This window comes from Salvelinus namaycush, chromosome 38 (assembly GCF_016432855.1).
Source record: "Salvelinus namaycush isolate Seneca chromosome 38, SaNama_1.0, whole genome shotgun sequence".
Lineage (NCBI taxonomy): Eukaryota > Metazoa > Chordata > Actinopteri > Salmoniformes > Salmonidae > Salvelinus > Salvelinus namaycush.
In genome coordinates, this window is record NC_052344.1 from 9416190 (window position 1) to 9443401 (window position 27212).

Genomic DNA, 27212 nt, shown 5'->3' on the forward strand with positions numbered 1-27212 from the left:
ATGGGTTATAATTGAGTTATAATGAACAATATATTGTGTATAATGGGCATGAAGGCGTTTATGTACCGGTATTTGCTTTAAAAATAAATAAATCTGTACATGAAAATAAATGTATTTACTATTGGTGAGACTCTTGCAGGGTCTGTGAAAGAAAAATCCTTGCAGCAGTTCTTGGTCATCTCTCCTGGCCCACTATATTCAATTAGGGCTAGCAGGGCAGGCCCCTCCCCCACTGATGACACTGACAGACCCTCCTTAAGTTGCGTCGCGCCACAGCTGTCTGCAAGCATTGAGCTGCCTGGCGCCATCCTGAAAGAATGCCTTCACTGTAAAAAAAAAAAAACAGAGAAAAAGCGAGAGAGAGAGAGACATACACACACTGGGACGGAGAGAGTTCAGAGAGAGCTATAGAGAGTGGGTGAGAGAGATAGAGAGAGAGAGAGCGAGAGAGAGAGAGAGTGAGGGAAGCGAAGTAAGTGGAGAGGGTTGCCGCTGCGCACAAACAGAGATTTGATCTGTGAGTTCGGTGCTAGTCAGTTTGCACTAAGCCACCTACTGCAAACAAGGCTGCGTCTAAACATATACCTCTACAACTTGTTGAATCGGCTTAATAATATAGAAACTTTGTCAGGGAAAAGTTTAGGAACTTTTGAGTGGGACTGGATACGACCTTGGACTTATTCATGACAACATTCAAGTGAAACATTATTTTTTGATGTATGTTTTGAACAATTTTGTTTTATTTATTATACCGGCATATTCACGTTAATGTGAATCCCTGCCAAATAATCGCATTTGAATAGACTGAAAATAACATCTACATAGGGGGAACAACTTATTTTTTAAATACATTTTTATTTTTCATTTCCAGGTGAACGAAGGTAACGAAGAAAACTGTGGATTAAACAAAGCAGGAATTCGGACAGATTTTTTTCTTACTTGACTTGAATCGGTTCACTCCGGTGTATATGAACGTTTGCTAAAAAGCTATGGAAGTATCCGCGGACCAACCCAGATGGATGAGCCATCACCACCCATCGGTGCTAAACGAACAGCATCCCGGCTCGCATCACCCGGGCCTCGGCCACTCGTACATGGACCCCTCGCAGTATCCCCTTGCCGACGATGTGGATGTACTGTTTAATATCGACTCACAGGGCAACCACGTATCTCCATACTATGGGAACTCAGTCAGAGCCGTCCAGAGGTACCCACCTCCTCCACATAGTAAGTACTGCTTCATTACGCGTCGTTTTAGGCTACTATTGAATTGTTTATATTTGGCATGGTCATATTTAACTCAGATAGAGCTAACATAAGAACAATTCGTCTTTAGATGGTGTCCATTTTAAAATGTCTGAACCGAAGTATTTGTCTAATGGGTTTTAGCCTCAGCGGATCCGGATCATTTAAAAATGCGAGAGCCATATGAAACCATGCAGTCCTCTGTTATGTGTGGCTTACCTCTCTGGTGGTTTACCTTACAGTGAAATCAGATGTAAGAAGGGAAGGTGGTCCCTATCAGTCGACCAATTTGAAATCAAGGACATGTTTAAATCAAATAAATTAACGCGAATTACAAATGAACAGCATGTTACTATTGTCAAATATGACATGTATGTTTGTATCATGGTTAAATTCAAATATGTTACCAAACGAATGAATGTGTAGACCTACGGACAGAGAGAATTTGGAAGGCCCCATGAGATATATTTTGTCATTTCAGACTATCATACTTCACCACACAACCGTGTCCATTTTATGGCAGGTAAACTATGAGTTATCATTTAATTATAGATATTCTTGGAGAGAAAATAACTGCGGAAGAGCAATTGGTTTAATTTATTGACATGACTTCCTGAACGGAATAGTGAATCATGAGCCGGTTTCTGTAGCGATGCTTCCTATGCTAAAACACCACTGTTCCAACCCTCTGCACTGAGACTGGCGTGCTACTCACACTGCTGCTCTGACACAATCATTCAGGCCCTGGCTTTCGGCTAGACCAACAAAAATTAAGCAGGCTGGAGTCAAGAGGGACAATTTGGGTCAGAGCATGTGTTGTCAGTTGTGTAGGCCTGGTGTGCACTTTTATCTTGTGTCCCCGAAGAGAAATCGTGGGTGATGTTTTACTAAAATGGCGTATGTTTAAAAAAAAAATGTGTTCCATAATCGATTTATAGGCTTTCTTAATTATATAATCAAAAGTCTAAGTCATTGTAGTTGCAGTTTCTCCACTGGTAAAGCACATCTGAATTCACTCATATAAATATCAAACGAACAAGACCTTGTCATATTTATAACGTTTTGTTTCAATAGTAAGTGTGGCCAAACTTTTTTAATTGACAGTGACTGAGGTGCACCTTTAATTTGTAACGAAGTGATATTATTTGTGTAATTTTCATAGCAGGCCTAGACCTACATGGCGATGTCAAACTTAAACCAGCATACATGTGAGATATTGTTGTTTAAAGTCAACACAATTATCATAAGGGAAAGTGATCAAATCGTGAGAGTAAGAAAAATACTGACGGGTGTATCATCCTATTTTCTATTACAGGTAGTCAGGTGTGTCGCCCCTCTCTGCTGCACGGCTCTCTGCCGTGGCTGGACGGAAGCAAAGCGATGCAGCACCACAGCACTTCCCCGTGGAACCTGAGTCCTTTCCAGAAGAGCTCACTGCACCACGGTTCCCCGGCAGGTCTCTCTGTCTACCCTTCGGCGTCCTCCTCCTCCCTGTCCGGGGGCCACTCCAGCCCGCACCTCTTCACCTTTCCCCCCACTCCTCCGAAAGACGTGTCCCCGGATCCAGGCATCTCCACTCCGGGCTCAAGCAGCAACAGTCGCCAACAGGAGGAGAAAGAGTGCATAAAGTACCAGGTGTCCCTGGCCGAGAGCATGAAACTGGAGTCTCACAGCCGGAGCATGGCATCAATCGGAGCGCAATCATCCGCACACCATCATCACCCCATCGCCACATACCCATCCTATGTCCCCGAATACGGCCCAGGCCTCTTCCCGCCAAGTAGCCTGATAGGTGGGTCATCTTCTAGTTATGGTTCCAAAACAAGACCAAAAACAAGGTCATGTTCAGGTAGGCGTGCATTTTATTATATTACCATTTGATTTCACCTTAGAATTGATGACATTGATGATATCCAGGTGTAATCCCAATGTGCCCGTTTCAGAATCAGGACCTTTTTTCGTTCTCCACACACAAAAAAACTGTAGCTTTGAGTGACAGCCAAGGCCTATCTCCAGGCCTTGCGGGCCCATAGAAAGTCAAATGTGTCTCAAATGGACTCATGCACAAGATTCGTTTGAGGGAAAATACAATAGCAGGGCCAAGGAAAGCACGTGGCGGTAATAATAATACAAATGAATAATAATAGCAATAACAACAACAATAATAATAACAATAATAATACATTCTAAATAATAATAAACAAATATTGCATGGATAATCGGTGTTTCTATCTCTACATCAATTTGACTGAGTAACAATTTTAATTGGGGACGTTATAACGTTTCTATATGTTATTAGGCTACACAAACATGTTTAATCGCATTCAATCAGCACCATGATTTGTTAAAAACACATTGCTTAGAATAGAAAGCGAATTCAAAGCGCATTTGCCCACATAAGATTGAACGATTTTCCACTTTCCAAAGCAAAGGAATTTAGTCCAGTGAATGATTAAACAGCTTTAGTGCCCTTAAATCAGATGAGTTCAGAATAGTTTTAAGCTGTGTATAGACCTAAACCATATCCGTTTTCAGTTGTTCTATGTTTCACAGAGGGAACGAGAGAGAGGCTAAATCTGTGACCGCGGCCTCCGTGCCGGCATTGCTGTCTCGCTCCCGTTTAGATAATCCCATTACTGTCAGACTGGTGCACGCGACAGTTGCATTGTTTACGCAGAGCCAGTAATAACTTTGATAGAGTCCGGATGCGGGGCTGCATTGAGAGGGGGTAATCACGAATGAGCACTCTCGGTGGCAGAGGGGCACGACTGGCGAGGCGGAATGTTATCCAACAAGTGGGGGTAATTAAAAAAAAAGGTTATTCAGGCACCGCTCGAAACCAGTTAACTGTAATGAGATTAATATCAGTGCCACATAGCATTAGGAGAAATATAGAAAACAGTGGATTAGACGATGCATATCATCAGGCTTATTCAATGCTGAATAATATTAACTTATTACTACAAAAAAATAAATCATTTTAATTTGAGGATAAAGTATGTGTGTGCTGTAATGTGCGTAAAGATACATCCTCTAAAATGAATCTTAAATAGGTTATCTATTAATGAGGTCATATAATGGAATGTGTCTACATTGCAAACCTGCAGTTGAAAATAAGTCATTGAGAAAGGTCGACTCTGTGGTCTTCTAAACATAAACCCCGGAACACGCCTTGCGCAATACAAAATCCTGTAGTAGCCTATTTCTTAGAGCCCTATTGTGGAGTGGATACATTTGTTTAGCTGTGTTAGCCAGTCTCCTCTATAAAACCACTATTGATTTACAACGTCCTCCGTGTCTGCTGAGGTCTCTGGAATGTCTATCACATCTAACAAGGCAGAACCAGAAGTGACGCGTAACAGTCTCTGAAGAAGTGGAGCGGTTTTTGCAGTCATAAGGGGAAGTGCGGGTGAGTAGAGGCAGTAAAGGCACCTCACGGCGCAAGGCCTCCTCTCTATACGCGTCTATGCTTTCAAATAATCCTGCCGCGACGCTCGGTTGTTTCAGTTTCAGTGGTGAGGCCGCATAGACCTGGGGATCAGGAGACCCCCTTAATGAAACTGTTAACGCGCCTCTCACCTGTCGGTGTCACTAGAGAAGTGCCAGTCAAATCCAAATGCAAGTTTGGAAAAACAGTGGTCATTCCATTCAAATAAACAGACCTAAATATGAATGAATTCGCCTATTTTACAATAACATATTAATATTATTACTTTACACCACTGTGAAATGAGGGGTTGTGTGTGTGGGAGAAAGAAGAGGGCACATTCTAATCACAAAAACATGAGTGAGCCATAGATTATGCACGCCCTTTTCTAAAGATAGGCTATCAGTTTGAATTAATATATTATGCATTTGATGAAATGATGTGTGACCTCATTGTGACAGTAATCGACCATAACAGACCTGCTTTATTCAATGATAGTGAGATGTTTGTATGATGTCATTGTATGAGGTAACTTTCGGAACACTATGAATTGGAATAGGCCTACTAACTCCAGGGTCAAATGTTGGTATCAGTTGTAGCCTAATAGAGGCTGGGCTTTTTTGCACTTTGAATATTCAATGCATTGTTATAGTATTATTATTATTATTGTAATTATTAATAGTAGTAGTAGTAGCAGTTGTAGTAGTAGTATTATTATTAGTAGCAGTTGTATTATTATTATTATTATTAGTAGTAGTAATAGCAGTTATTATTATTATTATTAGTAGAAGTAGTAGTAGTAATAGCAGTTATTATTATTATTATTATTAGTAGAAGTAGTAGCAGTAGCAGTTGTATTATTATTATTATTAGTAGTAGAAGTAGCAGTTATTATTATTATTATTAGTAGTAGTAGAAGTATTAGTAGTAGCAGTAGTAGTAGTAGTAGTAGTAGTAGTAGCAGTTGTGTTATTATTATTATTATTATTATTAGTAGTAGTAGCAGAAGTAGTAGTAGTATTAGTAGTAGTATAATTTGTATTATTTGTATTATTACTATGTAATATGAATGTTATGCTACTATTGGAATTAATTATTTTGTGTGATGACATTTTCTACTATGTTTATAACAACCTTTCTCCCTCTTGACCTGAGGGTTCAAGTGTTCCAGATGTGAGATGCTATGTTTAGTTTATAAGGGGCGAACTGATCTCGGCGCTCTCTCCATGTTGTGTATCGTTTCTGCTTTCAGAAGGTAGAGAGTGCGTTAACTGTGGAGCTACGTCGACCCCGCTCTGGAGGCGGGATGGCACTGGTCACTATTTGTGTAACGCCTGCGGACTCTATCACAAGATGAACGGGCAGAATCGGCCCCTCATCAAACCCAAGCGACGACTGGTATGTCCCTGCCACTTTGTATTGATGACACTTCCGTCTTTCTCTCTTTCTCTACCCAGGAAGAAGTGTTAGCTGCAGGAAATTGACTCGCCAAGTGCAGGTCTCGAATTCTTTTAGATATACAGTAATAGCAAACTGCAGATTTATTATTACTATTGTTATGCATTTTTTAAATGATTTGCTTCATCAATTATTATTTTTCCGCTTCAATTGCCCTACTGTTTGATATTTCTTAGAGGAAAAAAAATAGGAGAAAATATATTCCTCTTATTCTGCATTGAGGCAAATCGAAAAATATTCCATCCAATTCCTCACTGCCCGCATAGGAATAATATCTGCAGTTGACATACTGTAAATGGCATACTTAGAATTGGACGTTTATATGGTTTAGATGAGAGATGTAGGCTACCATGCACCCTGCAGTATTTGGAGAGGAACCCCCTAAACTTTTTAACACCAGAAAGCTGAATACTATAGAGCAGTTCCCCTACCTCCCTGCATGGTTAGATAAAGGGGGAAACTTTCTAGGCAGGGGACGCCTCGCGTGGACTGCTCTTTTAGCAGCCAGCCAGCCTCTGCTCTAGCCTATATCACCCCCCCCTTCTCTAATGTGAAAACCCGACTTCCCAGGAAAAAGCTGCCGGATATCTGAGCAGCGCAGATAAGTCGCTTTTAACAACATAGCCCGCTTCCGCAGTCTAAACATGAAGGGGACCGGGGACCGAATCAGCGCAAGGAGCGGCCCAGGGCACGCAGGAGTCACGACTCTAGATTGTTCTTCTCAGAACTCAGGGAATCTCTGCAGAATGTTCAAATACTGAGGGAAAATAGTAAGAAAAGGAAAAGAGAAAAGAGAGGGGGAAGTCTGAAGAAGAAGTCTGGCAGGAGATGGATACAGTGAGCTCCATTTTCCAGTACACAGTAACTTTATTTTCGCGTTAATGGAACTCAAGATTGGTGTGCAAAGCATTACATTATTTAAGTCACGCATGAACATGGGTTATTAGGCCACCAGATGTAGATAATTGGAAACTCCCGAAAGATAGTGTAGTGCCTTTTGTTTAGCCCATTCGGTGTTAACGGGTACTGTGTCCTATTCGGTCATCTCGTCTATCGATTGGTTTTATAGATTATAACATCAATGTCAGGCCGGTCAGCTAACTGGCGTCTGAGGCAGGCATTTCAATCCATGGGAATGTAGAGTCCTCTCCCCAAGCAAGTCGAAACGTATCTTGAATGTAAATCAGCGCATTAGCTCTTCCCAGTTTAAAAAAAACTATTTTCTGTTATTGGCTAATATGCCTATATGGTATGTCAATGTGGACGGTATGGCGATATTCAAGCTTATATGGCGATATTCAAGCTTACCATCTTCATCCACAAGCATATCATTTTGTCCATTTTATTCATTAGCCATGTTATATTGTGAAACCCCCTTGACAGCTCAACATGATTAGCTATGTAAAAACAACAGAATAATGATTGTTTGATCTTGCAATGCACACATTGATGATTTAACATATAATTTTCCTCCCATGGGAGGCTGGAGATTTGTTTTAAAAATACATCATTCTGTCCGACATCATGCTCTCACCGTATAACTAATTGTAGTTTATTTGTATAACATGTTGAGTTCCATATTTAAACATGAGTAGCAGACACTATCTTACTGTTACTTAAGCACTTAGTCGCTTTTACGGGGAAATGTAATCAGATTTAATAGGTCCCATTTCATGCCACTGCTTTTATGTCGTCTGTAAATATTTACTCTTGAGAGAGCATGTGCGCATGATGCTATTTTTAGCCTCGAGTCAAAGCAGCGCTGTTTTGGGATTTTGTCTTTATTTTAAAACTATTTGCCAAAAGTTGGATAGACAGAGCTTTGCAGAAAGCTATATGTTAGTAATGTATTATAAATGCAACATTTGGTTTGATAGCCTAGGAAAAGGCCTTATGACTGATATGCATGTTTTTTGTATCTCCTTTTCGCCAGTCTGCAGCAAGACGCGCAGGAACATCATGTGCAAACTGTCAAACGAGCACGACAACACTGTGGCGAAGAAACGCCAACGGGGACCCCGTGTGTAACGCTTGCGGTCTATACTACAAACTGCACAATGTAAGCAAAACAACAGCCTTTACCTTATAGTAAGATATCTACTAATTTATCTAAGCATGTGTCGTCTTTCATATTCTTTCTTTTCTTCCTCACATTTGTTTATTTCTTTTCATTTATTCTATCCTCCCTTCTTTTTTTTCTGTACATTCAAAGCTTATTTGCGACTTTTTTTTTTCGATAGTTCTTGAGATATTTATCGCAGTCGTCCCTATTGAGAATTGTGGGGGCACAAGCGATAATAAATATAATTCATGTGATTTATTCGCAGCAAGTCACATGTACGAATCAAAATATATGAGAGAGCCGAATTAAGCCCCGTGCGTACAGCTTGGTTTTTGAATATTAAATAAGAGCTTAATTAAAATTCGATTAATTTTCAGACCGATCTTATTTCAGGCCTTTTGGTTACATCCGCGCCAGGGACTTGGAGTCCCCCTCTGACCACCAATCCGCCTGATTCGTTTTGGGGCGTGCTGTTTACTGTCTCACCACATCATTTCACTTCCTCAAACTGAGGACCCCCAGGACCAGTTATTTCTCTCTCTCTCCCTCCCTCTCTCTCTCTCTCTCTATCTCCCTCTCTCTCTCTATCCCTCTCATACACACTGTACCAAGAATGAGAGCTGCTGCCTAATTCAACTAGCGAAACATATTATTGTTATAATATTTGACTTATAGCCTATTCAACCTTCATCTGAGAGAGCTTGCCCCAGAGTTTGTCTGATAAGGTATCCCTTATCCTCGCATGAAGGGGGACGTCTATAGCCTATCCCACTACACTTCCTCCCTTGTCACGCAAGTGCTCCCTGTTAAATATTTTCCCTATGTTGGTTTTGGCAGATTCTTTAAGACTGAAGAAAACTATTTTTTTCTCAGGTTATCAGGGAGAAAAATAATATTTTCCAGTTACATATTATATATTTTGAACTGACCCGACCTCAGCTTAATTGCAAAATTAGTTTGTTTTGGTAAATTCAGAATTCTGTTGGGACCTGCTCAATTTGAAACAAATTCCACATTTTACATGGAACATTATATGAAGCCTCTCTCCCCTCGTGCACAATGACTCCTAACCTGCAATGTGGCCACAGTGGCTTCATGTGACAGAAACCTAACGCTAACCTCAGAGACCTTGATAGCCTTTCCAGTTTGATAAGGCTGTAGGCTACAGTAAATGTGTAACATATTTATTGGATGCTTGTGAAAAAACAAGTTGCCACAAAGATGTGACAGACAGTGTTGACACCCAAATCAGTTTTTTTTCTCCTTGACAATGTGAAACAATGTTCCTCAACATTCACTGATGTGTGAGTCAGGGTGTTTGCAGTGCGGTCAACCCAAGACCATTGCATAAGGTTTGTGGTTGTTTTCAGGTTACTATAGGTGTGGGGAGAGGATATGAGGTTAGGTATTGAATGCTCTGTGGTGGTCACTGAGTAAATCTCTGTTGTGTTTTGTTTGATGCAATGGGGCGGAGGCCCAAGGCCCAGGCTTCCTATGTGAGATGCATGGCATACATGTGAGTATCAAAGAGCACAGCCTGCCTGGTCAGCTTTAGTTGGGCGAACTGCATTTCAACGTCTAGCTAGCAGCTAGAAACACAGAGAAGCCCTTCTCTTTTACCCTCTGTCGTGTAGAGACAGTGAAACCACATCGCTCAGGGGCCGTAGCTCTTTGCCCTTTGCTTATCATCTGGGCCACTCTGTGCTAAAATATAGTCAGCGAAAAATGCCAGTAACGTCTCAGAGAAAGTGTCAGAAGTGAGGCGGTGAAATCCCTGTTCCCATTTCTCAGGGAAGCGGTCCTACCGATCAGGCAGTCAGCCGGCTTCATCCACCTCTCCTTCGTAATCCTGCCCTGAGCTGGAATTCCATCATCCGGCTCTCATTCCCAGCTAAAACCTGTGCAGGAATATGGCAGCTCGGGCCATTCTGGCCGGCAGATGCCCATGCAGATGGAGGGTTGAGGGTAGAGAGACGGACTTGGCCGGCGCTGGTAGTCGTCATGGCCATGTCGGCTGGTTAGGACGGTGGTTGCCAGGCTCTCTTTCTCGCTCTGTCTCACTTTCCCACTCTCTCTCATTCCATCTTTCCAACTCTCTCTCTGTCTTTCCCTCTGTCTCCCTCTCCCTGGCATGGCAGTAGTCTAAGATCCAGCCCAGCTTAAGGGAATCAGCGGTTAAATCCAGTCAAACGCGGACTCACCCTGACACACACACACACACACACACACACACACACACACACACACACACACACACACACACACACACACACACACACACACACACACACACACACACACACACACTACTCCCCCCCACCCCCTACCGCTAACAGTGAGACAGACACATTTATTCTATAATGGGACTCCATTACATATCTCAGTGTCCCCCAAATCCTGAGCTCGAAACCTATTTGTGTCGCCCCTCTCCAATTTTCTTGTTTTGTTTTGTTTTTTGTTTGTTTGTCCAAATGCATTGACACAATTCGAATGCGCTTTACAAGATACGACTGATAAACCGAGCTCAAGGCTTGGATTTGATTTAGTTTCTTTGTTTGTCAGTGTTTTTTCGCTTCATCAAAGTCCATCAAAAAGCATGAATGCTGCTCTTTGATATCTTGGCTCAGTTCTACACTGACTCATATTGCTATTTCTGCTCCTTCAACTTAAGTAACTCCTTGACGTCACTTACCTATGAAATATGAATATTGAATAACTTGCTTGTTTTAACCCTGGTGCATTAACCCCACGTGTCCGTCCCCCAGATCAACCGACCTCTCACCATGAAGAAGGAGGGCATTCAGACCAGGAACAGGAAGATGTCCAGCAAGTCGAAGAAGAGCAAAAAGTCCCACGACAGCATGGACGACTTCTCCAAGAGCCTGATGGAGAAGAGCAGCTCGTTCAGCCCCGCCGCTCTGTCCCGCCACATGTCCTCCTTCCCCCCCTTCTCACACTCCGGCCACATGCTGTCCACCCCCACGCCCATGCACCCCTCCTCCTTCGCCCCTCACCCCCACTCCAGTATGGTCTCTGCCATGGGCTAGAAGACCCCAACGGTACCACCCACCTCCCAGAACCCCTCAATCAACAACCAACCCCCCCCATCCTCTTACTCCCAGTTCTTTTCGCTTACCTGAATCCCAAGCTGAAAGACAACCAAACTGCTCTCTGCTACCCATAACCAACCGCTCTGCTCCATCACCAAGCCGCCTATGATCTGACCTCATTGTGAGGGAGACAGGCTCTATGGGTCCTTGCTTTTGTTCAGTTGTCTCTTTTTTAATCTTTATCAAGTGTATCTACTGCGATCCTCAAAGCCTGGCAGACTGACTCACTGACTGTGGTTTTCCGACTCCTCGGAAGACCGTTGTTGTTCTCCGACCTGGGAGAAAAGATCCTGAAGCTTCACCCACTCACTGACTGTCCTCCCAGCTGATAACCCCCAATCCGGAATCCCATTTGTGTTCAAACATGTTTCATGGGAAAAGCAAAGATTATTAACAATCATTACAAAAGCTACAACTTTTATGATGCCCCCCTTCCCACCCTACTTCACACACCTGTATGACAGGACCCCCCCCCCCCCCCCCCCCCCACCACCACCCCTGAGCCGTGAGAAGAAGAGAGGAGATTAACTTTAAATATATTTGTACAAATTGTATGAAATACAGTACATTTAATGAAGACTTTTTAATTAAGTAAAATGCCCCTGGGCAGCTAACGACAGAAGGGTACGAGTCAAGGCAAGAAGAGACACTGCGGCTGGAGAGTAGAGGAAGAGAGGACGCCTCTGCTTCCTGGAGAGAGGGATGAGAGGGAGGAGAGGAAAGAACAGATAAAGGGACAGGCCTTCACTTTCACCTGCTGGAAAACATGTTTGATGCATTAAGCTTCTAGAGAGTCTATTGTTCTGACTGCAGGCGTCTCTTTTTTGGATGTGCTATAGGTCTCGGGCTGTTGGTTTGTGTTCACATGCTAGCACATACACACACATATTCACACATCATACTTTCACATACACACACAAACACACATCATACTTTCACATACACACACAAACACACACTGCCACATTGGATAACCTGAAAGACTTTCTTCCGGCCCACAGATTATATGCATTGTGAAAAAAGTTCCTGTATTTGTTATTTGTATGTATAATTCAGAGTACCAAAAATACGAAAGAAACAAAGATGTAGAATTATTTCTTTATGTTATGCAGACTGAATGGTTGTAAAAATTTAATAATAATCACTAGTGTAAAAAATGACTGCTTTTTTGTTTCGTAATTATTATTATTTTCTTTGAAAAGAATAAACTAGTTTAATCTCTGTTGACATGTTAGCCTGTGGTTGCGATACTTATTTTGTTCTCTGGTGCGGTGTCGTCGTGTGATGTTTGACACATCGTCACCCCACCCAGACCTGTCTGGCCATTTTTACCCAGCATTCACAGCAGCAACTGACAACTCTCGTGGTGAAGGACAAACAGGAAGTGCAGAAATAAACAGTGGCACTGTGACTGTAGGAGGGCTCACATGCTGTTTTATGTCTAGACAGGCAGGCTAATTCTCACAATCACTCTCACAATCACAACTGACCTGCACTTTAAATCTGATCATAATGGAACTGAAAGCTTGGCAGAAATTCTCCTGTGGGAATCAGCTCGTTATTAGGAATTAGTAATGTTTCTGGAGAGAGCATGTGAAGTTAGAAGGTGCCTTCAGAATTCCATAGTTCTACAGTATGGAGCTGATTAGTGAGGGTAATTAGTTGTCTCAGACAAATTAAGGAATTCATTTAAATCAATCTGAGGAATTCAGATCCTCATGTAAAATAAGAATTCTCAAATTCTTACATTGCACATTTGTCGTTTCTTAGCGTCCATGTGCTTTTATGGAAGTCTACTAAATAATGTCAATATTGTACCAATCTTAAAAAGCTGGCGAATACCAGACACAGCCATGATACAGCAATAGAAAACACATCAATCACACAGAGTAAAACAATATATTTGGTTGGAACAACTATTTCAGTACATTTTATCATCAACACACCAAACCCATGTGTAGCCTACACAGCAACAGCAGTAAGATTTTATTTTGTCACAAGCAATTCAGCTAGTCCACCGCATACTTGAAGGTGCTGAAGAGCAATAAATCATTTTCTCCCTTTCTTTTGAAAACGATGACTGTTTGAGTTTTGAATTGGAATATTGAAGAGGAACTCAGCGTCGGTTTCGAACGCAGAATTGACCGCATTGTGGCTGAAGTTCCTCAACATCCCTCTCCTTCCCCATCAAGTGTAAAGCATATTCATGTACGCATATTGATATACATAGAGTTATACCTACAGTGCCTTGGGGGGAAAAAGAAGACTACATTGATTGAGAAACAAGGAATTGAGAGTGCAGGAACCATGGTAAGAAGTAGCCATCATCTCAACAGTGTTATTAGTGGATGCTACTGCTACTGTATTGACTTCAATCACACTGTAGTCTGCCAGAGGGAACGAGAGCTATGTGATTGAGGAAAAAAAAGATGTCAAAGTACTGGTTTAGGTACATGAAATAACCAGAGCAAAAACATGCCCTTATTCTTTAAATAGGGTCAATGGCCTACAAAATCATTATTTTCTTTATTTAAAAAAAGTATGAAAATCATATGATTTTTATCAAAGAGTGCATTGGGGTCGATTTGAAGTTCAACGTAATTCAAACAGCACACCATCTGTTCTGTGTTTGGGCTCCTAAAACAGGCTTGAACATCTTTCCAGCCAAGCTTGCTAGCATAATACTCACTCAACTGGATTCCACTTCCCGCTATTTACTACTGAGTACAGTAGTCCTCGGTCACTGTCAAAATGTTCAAATAGCTTTGACAGCATAGTATTAGTATACATACAGTAATGATATGTTGTCACACATATGCATTTCTTTCTGACTTGGAAGTGAAACAAAATAGCATCAATGGGATTAACACTTGTTATGTCATCTAGAGGTAGATCCTTTGAAACGGTACCCTGGATCAACTAATTTGTCTAAACCGACATATTATGCAAACAGATATACACAGTGGCAATTCAGAGAATACAAGCACACGTTCCAGTCTCTACTCTAACTCCACCCCCTGTACTGCCCTTTTCTTTGACTCCACTTCAGCGAGGCCAAACAGAAGTCTACCAGCCATTGGCCACAATTTGTTTCTGAGCCACTGTGTCCAATCAGGAGATTTGCTCCTGTGTTTTAACAGCGAAATTGAAGGAGGGAATATAGGATGAGGATGGGAATTCTGTGTGTGTGTTTCTGTGTGTGTATCTGTGTATTAAGGAGATTGAGGTGAACTCTTGGCCTGTGGCGGGACCCCAATCCCCCTTGACAACCTTTCACCTTGGCGCCGTGCTATGAGTGTCTGCCAAGGGTGACTGAAAGTCCACTGACAGACACAGGGTAGATAATATAAACAGATTTACTCCCACCCCTCTGCCCTCTCCTTCCTATTCTCCACTCTCTCCACTGATGGTTCTTCTGTCTAATAGGCCACAACTCTCCTTTTCCTCCCTCATTTATTCTCCTCCTCTAGCACTCGTTTATTACTTATTTTATCTCTCTTCATCTTTCCTACTCATCTCTCTCTCTCTCTCTCTCTCTCTCTCTCTCTCTCTCTCTCTCTCTCTCTCTCTCTCTCTCTCTCTCTCTCTCTCTCTCTCTCTCTCTCTCTCTCTCTCTCTCTCTCTCTCTCTCTCTCTGTGCAGTTAGGGATGAGTTTCAGGTAGAGTAGGGATGGAGGCATATGTGTCATGGAAGGTGTTGATGTTCAGTAATGAGCTACTCTTAGGGATGAATCTGACCTATGTTGTGCCTCATGCCATGCTCCAGTGCTCTCCATCCAGGTGTGACCAAGTATGGGGTACACAGAGGGTGAACCGGGGTCCACTGGAGGTCAGACGGAGCTCTGGGTGAGGTGTGTGTGTGTACTGAGTGAATGACTGAGTGAGTTAGTGTGTGTGTGTGTGTGTGTGTGTGTGTGTGTGTGTGTGTGTGTGTGTGTGTGTGTGTGTGTGTGTGTGTGTGTGTGTGTGTGTGTGTGTGTGTGTGTGTGTGTGTGTGTGTGTGTATTGAGTGACATTATATTAACACTAATTGGTGTCAGTGGTTCTAAACCTCTCTCTCATGTTTTTGTACTGTGGATATTGTGGTATAACTTGTTTTCAGTATAGGGGTTTTCTTTAGCAGTTTCAAATCATGCAGTAGGCATGTTTTTTTTATAGCCTACCTGCTTTTCATTTAGCCAAATGGTATGTGGTCTTGCCGTTATGCTATTGGTGTTTCAACTGTTGTTTTTCCATCAGGGCAAACCTTTAGCATCATTCTTCATTTTGACTCCATAATCACAGGAGGTTGGTGGCACCTTAATTGGGGAGGACGAGCTCGTGGTAATGGCTGGAGCGGAACTTGTGAAACGGTATCAAATACATCAGACACATTGTTTCCAGGTGTTTGATGCCATTCCATTTGCATTATGGGGATAGAAATTGTCTGACTAGTGCCTACATGTCTGCATGAACTTTATAACAACCAAGTGATCAAAGGTCATGAAGTTTCTACTGCAGTCAACTTTTCTACAGTTGTTCCTCACCAGCTGCAACTTGCAGCCATTGCCTGCATTGTAGTCTATACAGTGGATAAGCACAAATGAACGTGATATTTGAGGCTCTCTCTCCCCAATTTATAGTACAATGTACACACATATATTTACAGTGTGTGAGTGTGTGATATGGGGGTTGGAGACACGTTTATTTTGATATTACAAAGAACAACTTTTGTTAACAACGCAACAGTGCCATGTTGCACTGAGCCTTGCTGTTTGAAAGCCACATCAATGTGCAACTTTCAGCTGTAGCAGATGCACCTCCCCCGACATCACTCCTCGACATTCGTCAGCAGTCGGTTGTTTCAGCCTTACCCCTCAAACAAGCCCACTGTTCGAATGAGCTGGCAATTAACACTTCGAAAGTGAGTAATAAACTATTTGAATGATTGCAAAACACACACCGATTAACAGGCATCGTACATTTAGTACCATAAAGTTATACGATCAAACGTTTTGTCTCTCCGAGATCCTAATGAATGAAATGACGGTATAACCAAACAAACACTGAAGCGAAATGAATGAACCTGCCATTATCTCCAACCACAATAGCACAAGTATCACGCCAAAGTAACCTACACTAGAAATAGTAACATTACATTACACGAGTCACTGGACGAAGGAGTCGTCTGTAGGAGGGAGGTCTGTTGAGATCCCAGACGTGCTAATTAGCTATCTAACATGCTCTGAACACCTGTGTGTAAGTGTAACTCAGGAAGTGTAGTGTCGTCGGATGGGAGGCACCCATAGCTTTATGGATCTGTGCAAAACCGCTACAGTCGGGTGTATCTTTTTTCATTTGAAGGATTAAAGATAAGGGCCGTATGTTTTCGAAAGCCATATCGCAAGCGAAGATTATTGAAGTTTCGAAACCTTAAAACACAACGTAGGGATTGAAGTTCACATGAGGCAGTCGTGGGCGAAGCTAATGGCTGAGAACTGTAGGGAGAAGGCAGAATGTCGCCTAGAGTTTTCAAGAGCTAGTTATTTGCTACAGCGCGTGCACGGTCGGTGTAAGAGGCCCGAAATGCCTCAGCTGGCTGGCTGATTGAACTGCATATTTCAGCACATTTGAGGTCAATTGAACGAATTCAAATCCAGAGTTAAGAAATTATAGGTCAACAGCGTAGATGTTGTATAGTTGTTTAATTATCTACTAGCAGATGAAAGTAAACAAGTCGTTTTCATACACATCAATCTAGTTTAGGCCCATGAACATGGATGTAGGCCTAAAGGCTAGCTATAGGCCTATGAACATGGATGTAGGCCTAAAGGCTAGCTATAGGCCCATGAACATGGATGTAGGCCTAAAGGCTAGCTATAGGCCCATGAACATGGATGTAGGCCTAAAGGCTAGCTATAGGCCCATGAACATGGATGTAGGCCTAAAGGCTAGCTATAGGCCCATGAACATGGATGTAGGCCTAAAGGCTAGCTATAGGCCCATGAACATGGATGTAGGCCTAAAGGCTAGCTATAGGCCCATGAACATGGATGTAGGCCTAAAGGCTAGCTATAGGCCCATGAACATGGATGTAGGCCTAAAGGCTAGCTATAGGCCCATGAACATGGATGTAGGCCTAAAGGCTAGCTATAGGCCTATGAACATGGATGTAGGCCTAAAGGCTAGCTATAGGCCCATGAACATGGATGTAGGCCTAAAGGCTAGCTATAGGCCCATGAACATGGATGTAGGCCTAAAGGCTAGCTATAGGCCCATGAACATGGATGTAGGCCTAAAGGCTAGCTATAGGCCCATGAACATGGATGTAGGCCTAAAGGCTAGCTATAGGCCCATGAACATGGATGTAGGCCTAAAGGCTAGCTATAGGCCCATGAACATGGATGTAGGCCTAAAGGCTAGCTATAGGCCCATGAACATGGATGTAGGCCTAAAGGCTAGCTATAGGCCCATGAACATGGATGTAGGCCTAAAGGCTAGCTATAGGCCCATGAACATGGATGTAGGCCTAAAGGCTAGCTATAGGCCCATGAACATGGATGTAGGCCTAAAGGCTAGCTATAGGCCCATGAACATGGATGTAGGCCTAAAGGCTAGCTATAGGCCTATGAACATGGATGTAGGCCTAAAGGCTAGCTATAGGCCCATGAACATGGATGTAGGCCTAAAGGCTAGCTATAGGCCCATGAACATGGATGTAGGCCTAAAGGCTAGCTATAGGCCTATGAAAGCCATAACATAACACGTTTTTTTGTTGATTTCAGCAGTAGATGGTAGATATGCAGATATTGGAATTGTGTTACTGCTATGTAGACCTATTCTGTTCTGTAATACCAAGTGCCACTGCCAAACCTGAAATTCCCATGGGAACAAAGTTATTCAATAGGCTACTTTGAGCCAGGTACTGTTTAGATTGTTCCTCACATCATACCATTGTGTTGCCCACATCACCAAGGCATGACCTCAGGGAAAACATAAAGTCTTTGGTTTAAAAATGTTTCTTCACCCCATCACACTGGCATCAGTTCAACCATGTCACCTCCCGATCACTCCAAAGGAATGGGATTTATGAATAGTGAAGAACAAATGCATGAGGATACTTGTTTGTAACAAACTGATAATGCAGGTGGTAGTGAGTTCACACGTCTTTTATAAAGATTGTTCTAGCTAGCCCCTCCAATATGAATGTTTTCACTCTAGCCAAAACATGTGATGAATGCATGTCTTACTGTGGGAGTTCTCTCACTTCTACAAGCTTTGTTCAAGTCCCCTTCACCACTTTGTAAAGGGCTGCCATGTGCTTCATTGTCTTCTTAACAATCGTAAATTTGAACCATAATCTCCCGTCACAACATTGCAGATAAAAGATAATTATCTCCTTTTGTGAGGTGCCTTCAGGCTCCTTTGGCCGGCCTAGCAGACAACATGCCTAAACCCTCATCATCCCACACACAACCGATGACTGCAGCGAGTCAGCCTGCCTGCTTGATGCGAGAAACGCCAACCTACGAAGTAAAACGCTCTAGATGTTTGTGTGTGTACGTGTGGGTGTGTGTGTGTGAGGCTGTGTGTGCACGTGTGGGTGTGTGTGTGAGGCAGTGGAGGCTGGTGACTTAAAAATGGAGGAGGATGGGAGACCCACAGTATAGGCGCGGAGACAACAAAGTGTGTTTCAAAAATCAACAAAGTCTCATTATTTTAACCTAAAGCATTTAATAAAGACATTTATAGTACAACATTATGGGGAATGGGAATGAGAGGGCTACTTACACAGTGTTGGAAAGAGATCACAGCAGTGATTGAATGAGGGTATGTGGCATGAGTTGAGTTATTCAGAGGCTTGACCAGTGCAGGACAGGATCTGACTGGGAAGACAAAAACAATAACACAACTCACTACACAGTTAAACAAAAGAGCCAACAATGAGTTAGTCCAAGCAAGGAGTAAAATCATTGATGTGTAATAATGTGATTGTTTTTGTGTATGTGATTGACTCTACATACAGTAATGAGAGAACATTGATAGGGGTACTGGAGAGGAAACATTCAATGTGCCAGTGGATGAGAAGGTACATGAGACGTGGCTTCAGTTAATGTCAGGAGAGAGTTGACAATGGTAGTGGAGTGGAGTGGTCATCCCCTCTTAGCTGTAAATACAAATAGCAGATACATTCCATTACAGCTGTGCCATCAAAGGTTTGGACAACGAGTTTCTCCATGAAGTTAAACACAGACTGCGCATTTCGCCCACTTGACACATCAAAGTATCCCAAGAAACGTTCCTGAATAAAGCCCTGAGCATCCACATACCTGATAACTGACAACTGCAAGCAGACTGGTGGCACAGTAGGTCCCAGAGCGGTTGGGCAATTTATACCCCCTAGGGCCTGGAGTTTTTCCTTATATGTTAACCTAACTAGGAAAACTCTGGACCCTTTATGGCATGACAGTGATTAATCAGTTGTAAAAAGGTTTCATATGGGCTATGATGGGACCAGTTTTTCTAACCAGGTCATATGGTTTTAAAAACCTACTGGCCCTGGGGGGGATGAAACCCCTGTCAAACTGCAGCTCCCTTATATTTGTTCATATCAATTATATTGGGGGGGTTCCTCCACCCAGACACATAGACAACAGAACTCACAGGGCTGAGCTTTATGCATGTTTGTATCATGCAGGCCTATGCAACTGTAGGCCTTATAAAACATTTACTCACATCTGTCATCACTATTATGTTGACTGATTCATTCCAGTGAATAATTTTGGATTAACAACGTATAGGCAGCCTAGCCAGCCCCATTTAGAATATTAACTCAATTTGATCACATTCACATTTTCTCCTCACAAATAAATGGACTATAAATACATAACGTTACCAATTAGTTTACCCTGACCAGATGGACCGGGCCCATAGGCTGTATGCATCTGCTCTTATTAGTAGCCTACAGTTGATCAGACTGAAAAAATACTCTCGTTTTCATCCCATACAGCATGTCAGATGACTAATGTTTCGGTGTAGAGTTTTTGATTGGGTCTGTCCGGAGTGATTATGTGTTAACATCTTTGCTAAATAAATTCCCGGAGGAAAGTGTAAAGCCTATTTGAACGAACGTGAAAAAATGCGCTGTGTCAACCTCTCTCTCTTAATCTAAATGTTATTGGATGATGCGATGGAAGCTATCAAATCTGTACCCACCTTTCGACCAAGGCTCAGACTTTCCAAAAAGCATGCAGGGCCAGCAATACAGGCAAGGCCAGCAATACAGGCAAGGCCAGCAATACAGGCAAGGACAGCAATACAGACAGGGCCAGCAATACAGGCAGGGCCAGTAATACAGGCAGGGCCAGCAATACAGACAGGGCCAGCAATACAGGCAGGGCCAGCAATACAGGCAGGGCCAGCAATACAGGCAGGGCCAGCAATACAGGCAGGGCCAGCAATACAGGCAAGGCCAGCAATACAGGAGGCTTGATGAAAGTCTCCCTGTTAACCAGCTATAATTTTGATACCTGTTGATATTGATGAAAGGCTCCCTGTTAACCAGCTGTACTTTTGATACCAGTTGATATTGATGAAAGGCTCCCTGTTAACCAGCTGTACTTTTGATACCAGTTGATATTGATGAAAGGCTCCCTGTTAACCAGCTGTACTTTTGATACCAGTTGGTATTGATGAAAGGCTCCCTGTTAACCAGCTGTACTTTTGATACCAGTTGGTATTGATGAAAGGCTCCCTGTTAACCAGCTGTACTTTTGATACCAGTTGATATTGATGAAAGGCTCCCTGTTAACCAGCTGTACTTTTGATACCAGTTGGTATTGATGAAAGGCTCCCTGTTAACCAGCTGTACTTTTGATACCAGTTGATATTGATGAAAGGCTCCCTGTTAACCAGCTGTACTTTTGATACCAGTTGGTATTGAACTCTCTCACCTTTTCGTCCTTCTTCATGAAACTGATCTCAGGCAGAGGTCGACCCTGGCTTTTAATTCACACCTTTTCCATGTACCCCAGAGAATGAAAGGGGTTCTTCAACAAAAAGTCCACAACATTTTCGGCAGCGTTGGCCATTCTACCACTCTGGCGGAGAAAACTGCAAACTCGCGCTGGTAGCTAGCAAGCTACTGAAGATATCAAGGCTAATTTTGAATTAAAAAAAATAAATTGCACTAATTGAACACAAAAATAAAGTTCTAAAACCAAGAAAACAATTTATAATATACCTCTTCCGTCTCCTGTAATTTGAACAAAACTCATTTAAATTTGAAAAATTTATTGAAAAATGCTCAACTATCACTCTTCACTCTTAATCTCTATCCAAAAATGTCAGCAAACTTCTTAACACATAGAACCCCCATAATGCTCTGTGGCACAATCCCAATACAACACACTATGTTCATTCTCTGATCCTAATCCTATGATTGAATGGACAACATGTCAGTTCATACTGCAAAAGCTTTGATTGATTGGAGGACTTCCTCCAGAAGTGGTCATAATTACCATGTATGTCTATGGAAGGGGGTGAGGCCTACGAGCCTCCTAGGTTTTGTATTGAGGTCAATGTAGCCAGAGGAGGACGGAAGCTAGACAGAGAGAGAGAGCGAGGGGGAGGGTAGCCTGAGGGGAATGGCATCTTGTGAAACACTGTAGGTGGTACCGTGTTAAAGTTCACAAGTTCACCTAGGGAGCACCTAATAGGAACACACCCTGGTCTGTGACAGGTGTGTCAGGGGGAGTGAGTGACGACTGGAGAGGTGAGTGGAGGAGAAAGGGAGTGAGGTAGGAGTGTAGGAGAGAGGGAAAGAGATGGTGGGGGCCTGGGGGTATACGTCAGTATTTAAGGGGAGAATGTATGTTGAGGTGTAATGTGTCTAACTCCTCCAGTGCTTCTCTCTATCTATCTCAACTTCAATTTCAATTTAAGGGCTTTATTTTCTCTCTCTCTCTCTCTCTCTCTCTCTCTCTCTCTCTCTCTCTCTCTCTCTCTCTCTCTCTCTCTCTCTCTCTCCATCTCTGTCAGGTGGAGAGGATCGCCTACGGCTCCAAACAGACCTGAAAAGAGGAACATGAGTGCCATTGTCACTGAGAACACCTCAAAAAGGCATACACAACACCTGTAAAACCATACACACTGGCAAACACCTGAAAACACTACCCCCTTCCCCCCACACACATGTTAGATCCATTTAATCCCATGACATACATCACAAATCCTGGTGAATTTTCCTATTATCATTGGTACCTAAAGTGCCATTTATGAACTCATCCTTCCAGCTCAACTACCTCCATGTTGTCAATGCCTGTGTAGGATAGCATAGCCCATCTAGCTATTCCTCACAGTACCAGCATAATATACCCCAACGGACACCTGTCTCTCAGAGCCCTCCTCAAACCCATCTTCACCTGTAAAAACCACAAATATAATTTGCATTGGTCCGCCTCCAGAATTTCCCAACATAAACCAGGCCCTTCATTTTCTAACTGTGGTGCATTCCACGTTCACCTGTATGACACCTTAAAGCCAGTCACATGACACCTTCAAGCCAGTCACATGACACCTTCAAGCCAGTCACATGACATCTTCAAGCCAGTCACATGACACCTTCAATCCAGTCACATGACACCTGCAAGCCAGTCACAACCCTGCAGACAGACATAGCAAACAGACGTTGATGTTAATGTTTTCTTCATTGGTTGTGTGTTGGTTTGGCAGCGTTGTTCAGGGACACCCATTAAGTTGGGTTTGATAGGGACAGGATCTTGTTACGGGCCTACCTGGGAGGGGGTGTTTGATGTGTGTGGAGCGTCTGGCAGCGCCTCTCTTTATCAACGTTTAGGCATGCATTAATTACCACGTACCCTGTGAGTGAAGGGAGGCTAGATAAGTTAGACCACGCATACAGGATTTGGTGTGCACAGGTGGATGTGTATTTGCTTGTGTGTAGTCAATGTATTATATCGTAGCTTTTTTAAGTTACTCATATAGTCTGGTCTTATGTCAATATATGATGAGGTAATCAGTGTGTTTTTCAATAAACTGGCCTTTCAGTGCAGGCATTAGTATCAAGACTTTCTTGCTATCTGTGTGCATGTGTGTGTATATACTCCCAACAGAAAGTGTAACTAACAGGGTAACCTCTGTGTGTGTTCATTGACTGCCCAGAGCCTGCGGCTGTTTCCATACAACTCTGTCATAGTTCTAACTCAGTCTGGGAAGTCACATGTCATTGACTCCCAGCAGCCAATCAGACAAGCCTTATTAAGTAAATACGGTAATCCTGCTGTGGACCTCGGTTTACTACCATGCTGGGATCTTGAGTAGTTATCTACACTACAGCACCCGAGGAAGTCACAGGAGTGATCAGGGAAGTGACTAAACACATTAGTGCAACCCTCATACTTCCCTCCCTCCCTACACACACACACACACACACACACACACACACACACACACACACACACACACACACACACACACACACACACACACACACACACACACACACACACACACACACACACACACACACACACACACTTCCTGTATAGAGAAAGCAGGGATCAGGGATCTCAGTATAAATATATCGATACTGTATATTGTGTTTCCTCATTATTAGCTGAGGAAGTGTGTGTTTGTTTGTGTACATATTTAGCTGTGTGAGTCTCTGTGTTTGTTCTAGAACAGTTTTGTTGGGGTTGCTTAGTGGACTTGCTGAGGGTCTCTGTCTGAATGTGTCCTGCCCAAAAACTTCCTCCCACCCTCACCCCTCACCCCTCATCCCTCATCCCCCTCATGTCCCTCTGGAATCCCAGTGAGCCTCCCAGTGAGGCGGGAAGCGGAGACTGCTCGTGTTTTCATAGCAAAAGCTCTTTCCTGAGGTAATGGTGGCCTGGGTTGACCGCTGCCTACACAGCAAGAGCAGCAGCTCCCTGGAGATGGTTAAGGCTGGCCTCAGATCAGATCTCCTTTACTTTAATTGTAACGTTCACCGTTAGGAGTATTCAGTAACCTATGATCCTGGACCAGTTGTTAAAGGAGCCACATCTCTTGATTTACCTGCTGAGCTCAGGTGGGCAGTGGGCGACAGTACAGTGATGAGACATTAGGGGGAGATGGGAGTGACCACTGTTGCTACGGTGATATGGAAAGTAATGAAGGGTGGGACATAATCCTATTACTAATACTAAGGAAAGGGTACTATTAGCACATACAATCATCAGCCATAAAAAACAGGGTACATGGTCCAATGCAATTTGGCCTCAGTACCTTGTTATAGCCTGTGAAGTACCAGAGATCAGATGGGTTGGGTATTTATCAACGTAGTGAGTGATTTGACAGAGTGGAGGTAAATTGAACTATCCAAAGTGCTTGGCTGGGACACTGCAGTGACCCTCTCCATAGGAAGTTAGTGGCAAATTGGGGGTTTAACTCAGAGAGGAAAGACTTTAGGTTTAGGCTCTAATTTGCTAAAGTGCTTCCCTAAATGCCAAGGAGCTACCTATACCAGACCTTGAATTTTAGTCTACATCACAGCACAAGGCTGTACCCTCTACCCTTAGCTTCTTGACCCCTGACTGCACTCTCATAGGTCTACTCAAGGAAACTAGAAATGGAAACTAGAAGACCACTTCATTGTAGTCTTTCTCTAGATTTAGATTTGTCCTTAGAGCTATGCTTTGTGTGTGACCTCTTGGCTTTGGTCTGTAATGGTTTATTCAGGCTATATGGAGGGTTCTCCCACTGGGACATTGCTCATAATAACATCCGGATGTGGCTCATCAACACATAAACAGTCGTAATGTTCATAGGAACATTGCAGAGCAAGGGGAGCCCGGTATACGCAAACTCACACTCAAACACACGCACACGCGCGCACACACACACACACACACACACACACGCGCGCGCGCACACACACACACACACACACACGCACACACACACGCACACACACACACACACACACACGCACGCACGCACACACACACACACGCAAACACACACAGAGCCTCAGCGCCCCAATGCTTTTTGGGTTGTATTAGAGAGGAGTGGATGAGAGCACTCCTGTCAACACCCGAGCCAAACGAGACAGCGGTTATTTATTTAAACGACTCCCATTCGCTAGCCTGAACCAGGAAGCAGCAGGTGCCTCGGTCTAATGTCAGGCAGAAACAGTACAGTTCACAGTGGATAAACAGGTTGGGATGGGGTGAGGGTGGTGGAGGGTAAGAGAAGAGGGTTAGAGGGAAAGCTTATTTTCCCCAAAACAATCACCTCTTGGAAGAGGAATTAGGCCTCCCTGACTAGTTTAGTGTCAAATGTGTAAGTCGTTTGTTGTTTTTGTTGCTGGTGTTGGTTGTTGTTATATTTTGGCTGCTTTGAGAAGGCTGGCCGCTGGTGGTGTTGGCAGGCCTGAGGGTGGATAGGGGAACAGTCAGGGGAGGAGGAGAGGGGGAGAGAGGGGTCCTTTGTTGGGTGCTGTTTGGGCTCAAGTCTCCCTTGTGGCTCTGTTGCTCTCCACTGCCCTGGCACTCTGTCCTGTACACATCCTGTCCATGACAGGATAAATGAGCTTTTTCCTTCTATTGTTCCCTTTCTTCCATTCGTCCTCTTTGGTTCTCCCTCTCTTTCTTTGTTTTTTGTTGTTGTTCAATGTCTGAAAGGCATTCACATTGCCTTTGCATTAACACTTCTGTGGCCAAGCCATTAACCTCTCTGGTACAAGGACGCTAGCGTCCCACCTCGACAACAGCCAGTGAAATTGCAGGGCGCCAAATTCAAAACAACAGAAATCCCATAATTTAAATTCCTCAAACATACAAGTATTATCCATCATTTTAAAGATAAACTTCTTGTAAATCCAACCACAGTGTCCGATTTCAAAAAGGCTTTACTGCGAAAGCACACCATGCGATTATGTTAGGTCAGCACCTTGTCACAGAAAACCATACAGCCATTTTTCCAGCTAAAGAGAGGAGTCACAAAAAGCAGAAATAGAGATAAAATGAATCACTAAGCTTTGATGATCTTCATCAGATGGCACTCATAGGACTTCATGTTACACAATACATGTTTGTTTTGTTCGATAAAGTTCATATTTATGTCCAAAAATCTCAGTTTACATTGGCCAGAAATGCATTGTCGCAAACAAACATCCGGTGAAAGTGCAGAGACCACATCAAATTACAGAAATACTCATCATAAACATTGATAAACGATACAAGTCTTAAACATACGAATAAAGATAAACTTCTCCTTAATACAACTGCTGTGTCAGATTTCAAAAAGGCTTTACGGAGAAAGCACACTTTGCGATTATGTTAGGTCAGCACCTAGCCACAGAAACCCATACAGTCATTTTCCAGCCAAGGAGAATGTCACAAAAGTCAGAAATAGCATTAAAATGAATCACTTACCTTTGATGATCTTCATCTGGTGGCACTCCCAGGTCTCCATGTTAGACAATAAATGTTCGTTTTGTTCGATAATGTCCCTCTTTATGACCAAAAACCTCCTTTTTGTTTGCGCGTTTTGTCCAGTAATCCGAATGCTTAAGACGCGTGCACTAAGTCCAAACGAAAAGTTTAAAAAGTACAATAAAAGTTAGTAGAAACATGTCAAACGATGTTTAAAATCAATCCTCAGGTTGTTTTTGTCATAAATAATCAATAATATTTCAACCGGACAAAATCTTTGTCCATAGGAAAGGAGAAACAAGAAAGGCGCGTTCCCGATCAGGCGCATGGCTGATGAATGGAAATTTCCACTGGCCACTGATTGAAAGTGCTGTATCTTCCTAATTTTTCAGAGTAAAAGCCTGAAAAAATGCCTAAAGACTGGCCACATGTAGAGGAAGCCACAGAGCTCGTGAACTGGGTCCTAAGTCTTTGTATGGTGGAAAGGCTGTCAA

At 42.9% G+C, this 27212-nt stretch overlaps 1 protein-coding gene across 3 annotated transcripts; it reads left to right on the plus strand.

Annotated features, from left to right (window-relative positions):
* The first annotated feature begins 880 nt into the window (after positions 1-880).
* On the plus strand, positions 881-11440 carry LOC120032218 (transcription factor GATA-3-like). Of its 3 annotated transcripts, none has more exons than XM_038978205.1 (5): positions 881-1232; positions 2554-3094; positions 5925-6070; positions 8064-8189; positions 10958-11440. In XM_038978205.1, exons 1-5 carry the CDS (start codon positions 990-992, stop codon positions 11237-11239), a joined length of 1338 nt encoding a protein of 445 aa, XP_038834133.1. In that variant the 5' UTR covers positions 881-989; the 3' UTR covers positions 11240-11440. The 3 variants fall into 3 exon arrangements, with proteins under 3 accessions (XP_038834133.1, XP_038834134.1, XP_038834135.1); XM_038978206.1 differs by having other exon boundaries at positions 881-1227; positions 2561-3094; XM_038978207.1 differs by having other exon boundaries at positions 881-1227; positions 2561-3094; positions 5928-6070.
* The last annotated feature ends 15772 nt before the right edge of the window (positions 11441-27212 follow it).

Coding starts and splice junctions, on each gene's coding strand:
- LOC120032218 (XM_038978205.1), top strand. CDS start 990: ATGGAAGTATCCGCGGACCAACCCAGATGGATGAGCCATCACCACCCA. Junction 1,233..2,553: donor CACCTCCTCCACATAGTAAG/TACTGCTTCATT, acceptor ATCCTATTTTCT/ATTACAGGTAGTCAGGTGTG. Junction 8,190..10,957: donor TATACTACAAACTGCACAAT/GTAAGCAAAACA, acceptor TCCGTCCCCCAG/ATCAACCGACCTCTCACCAT.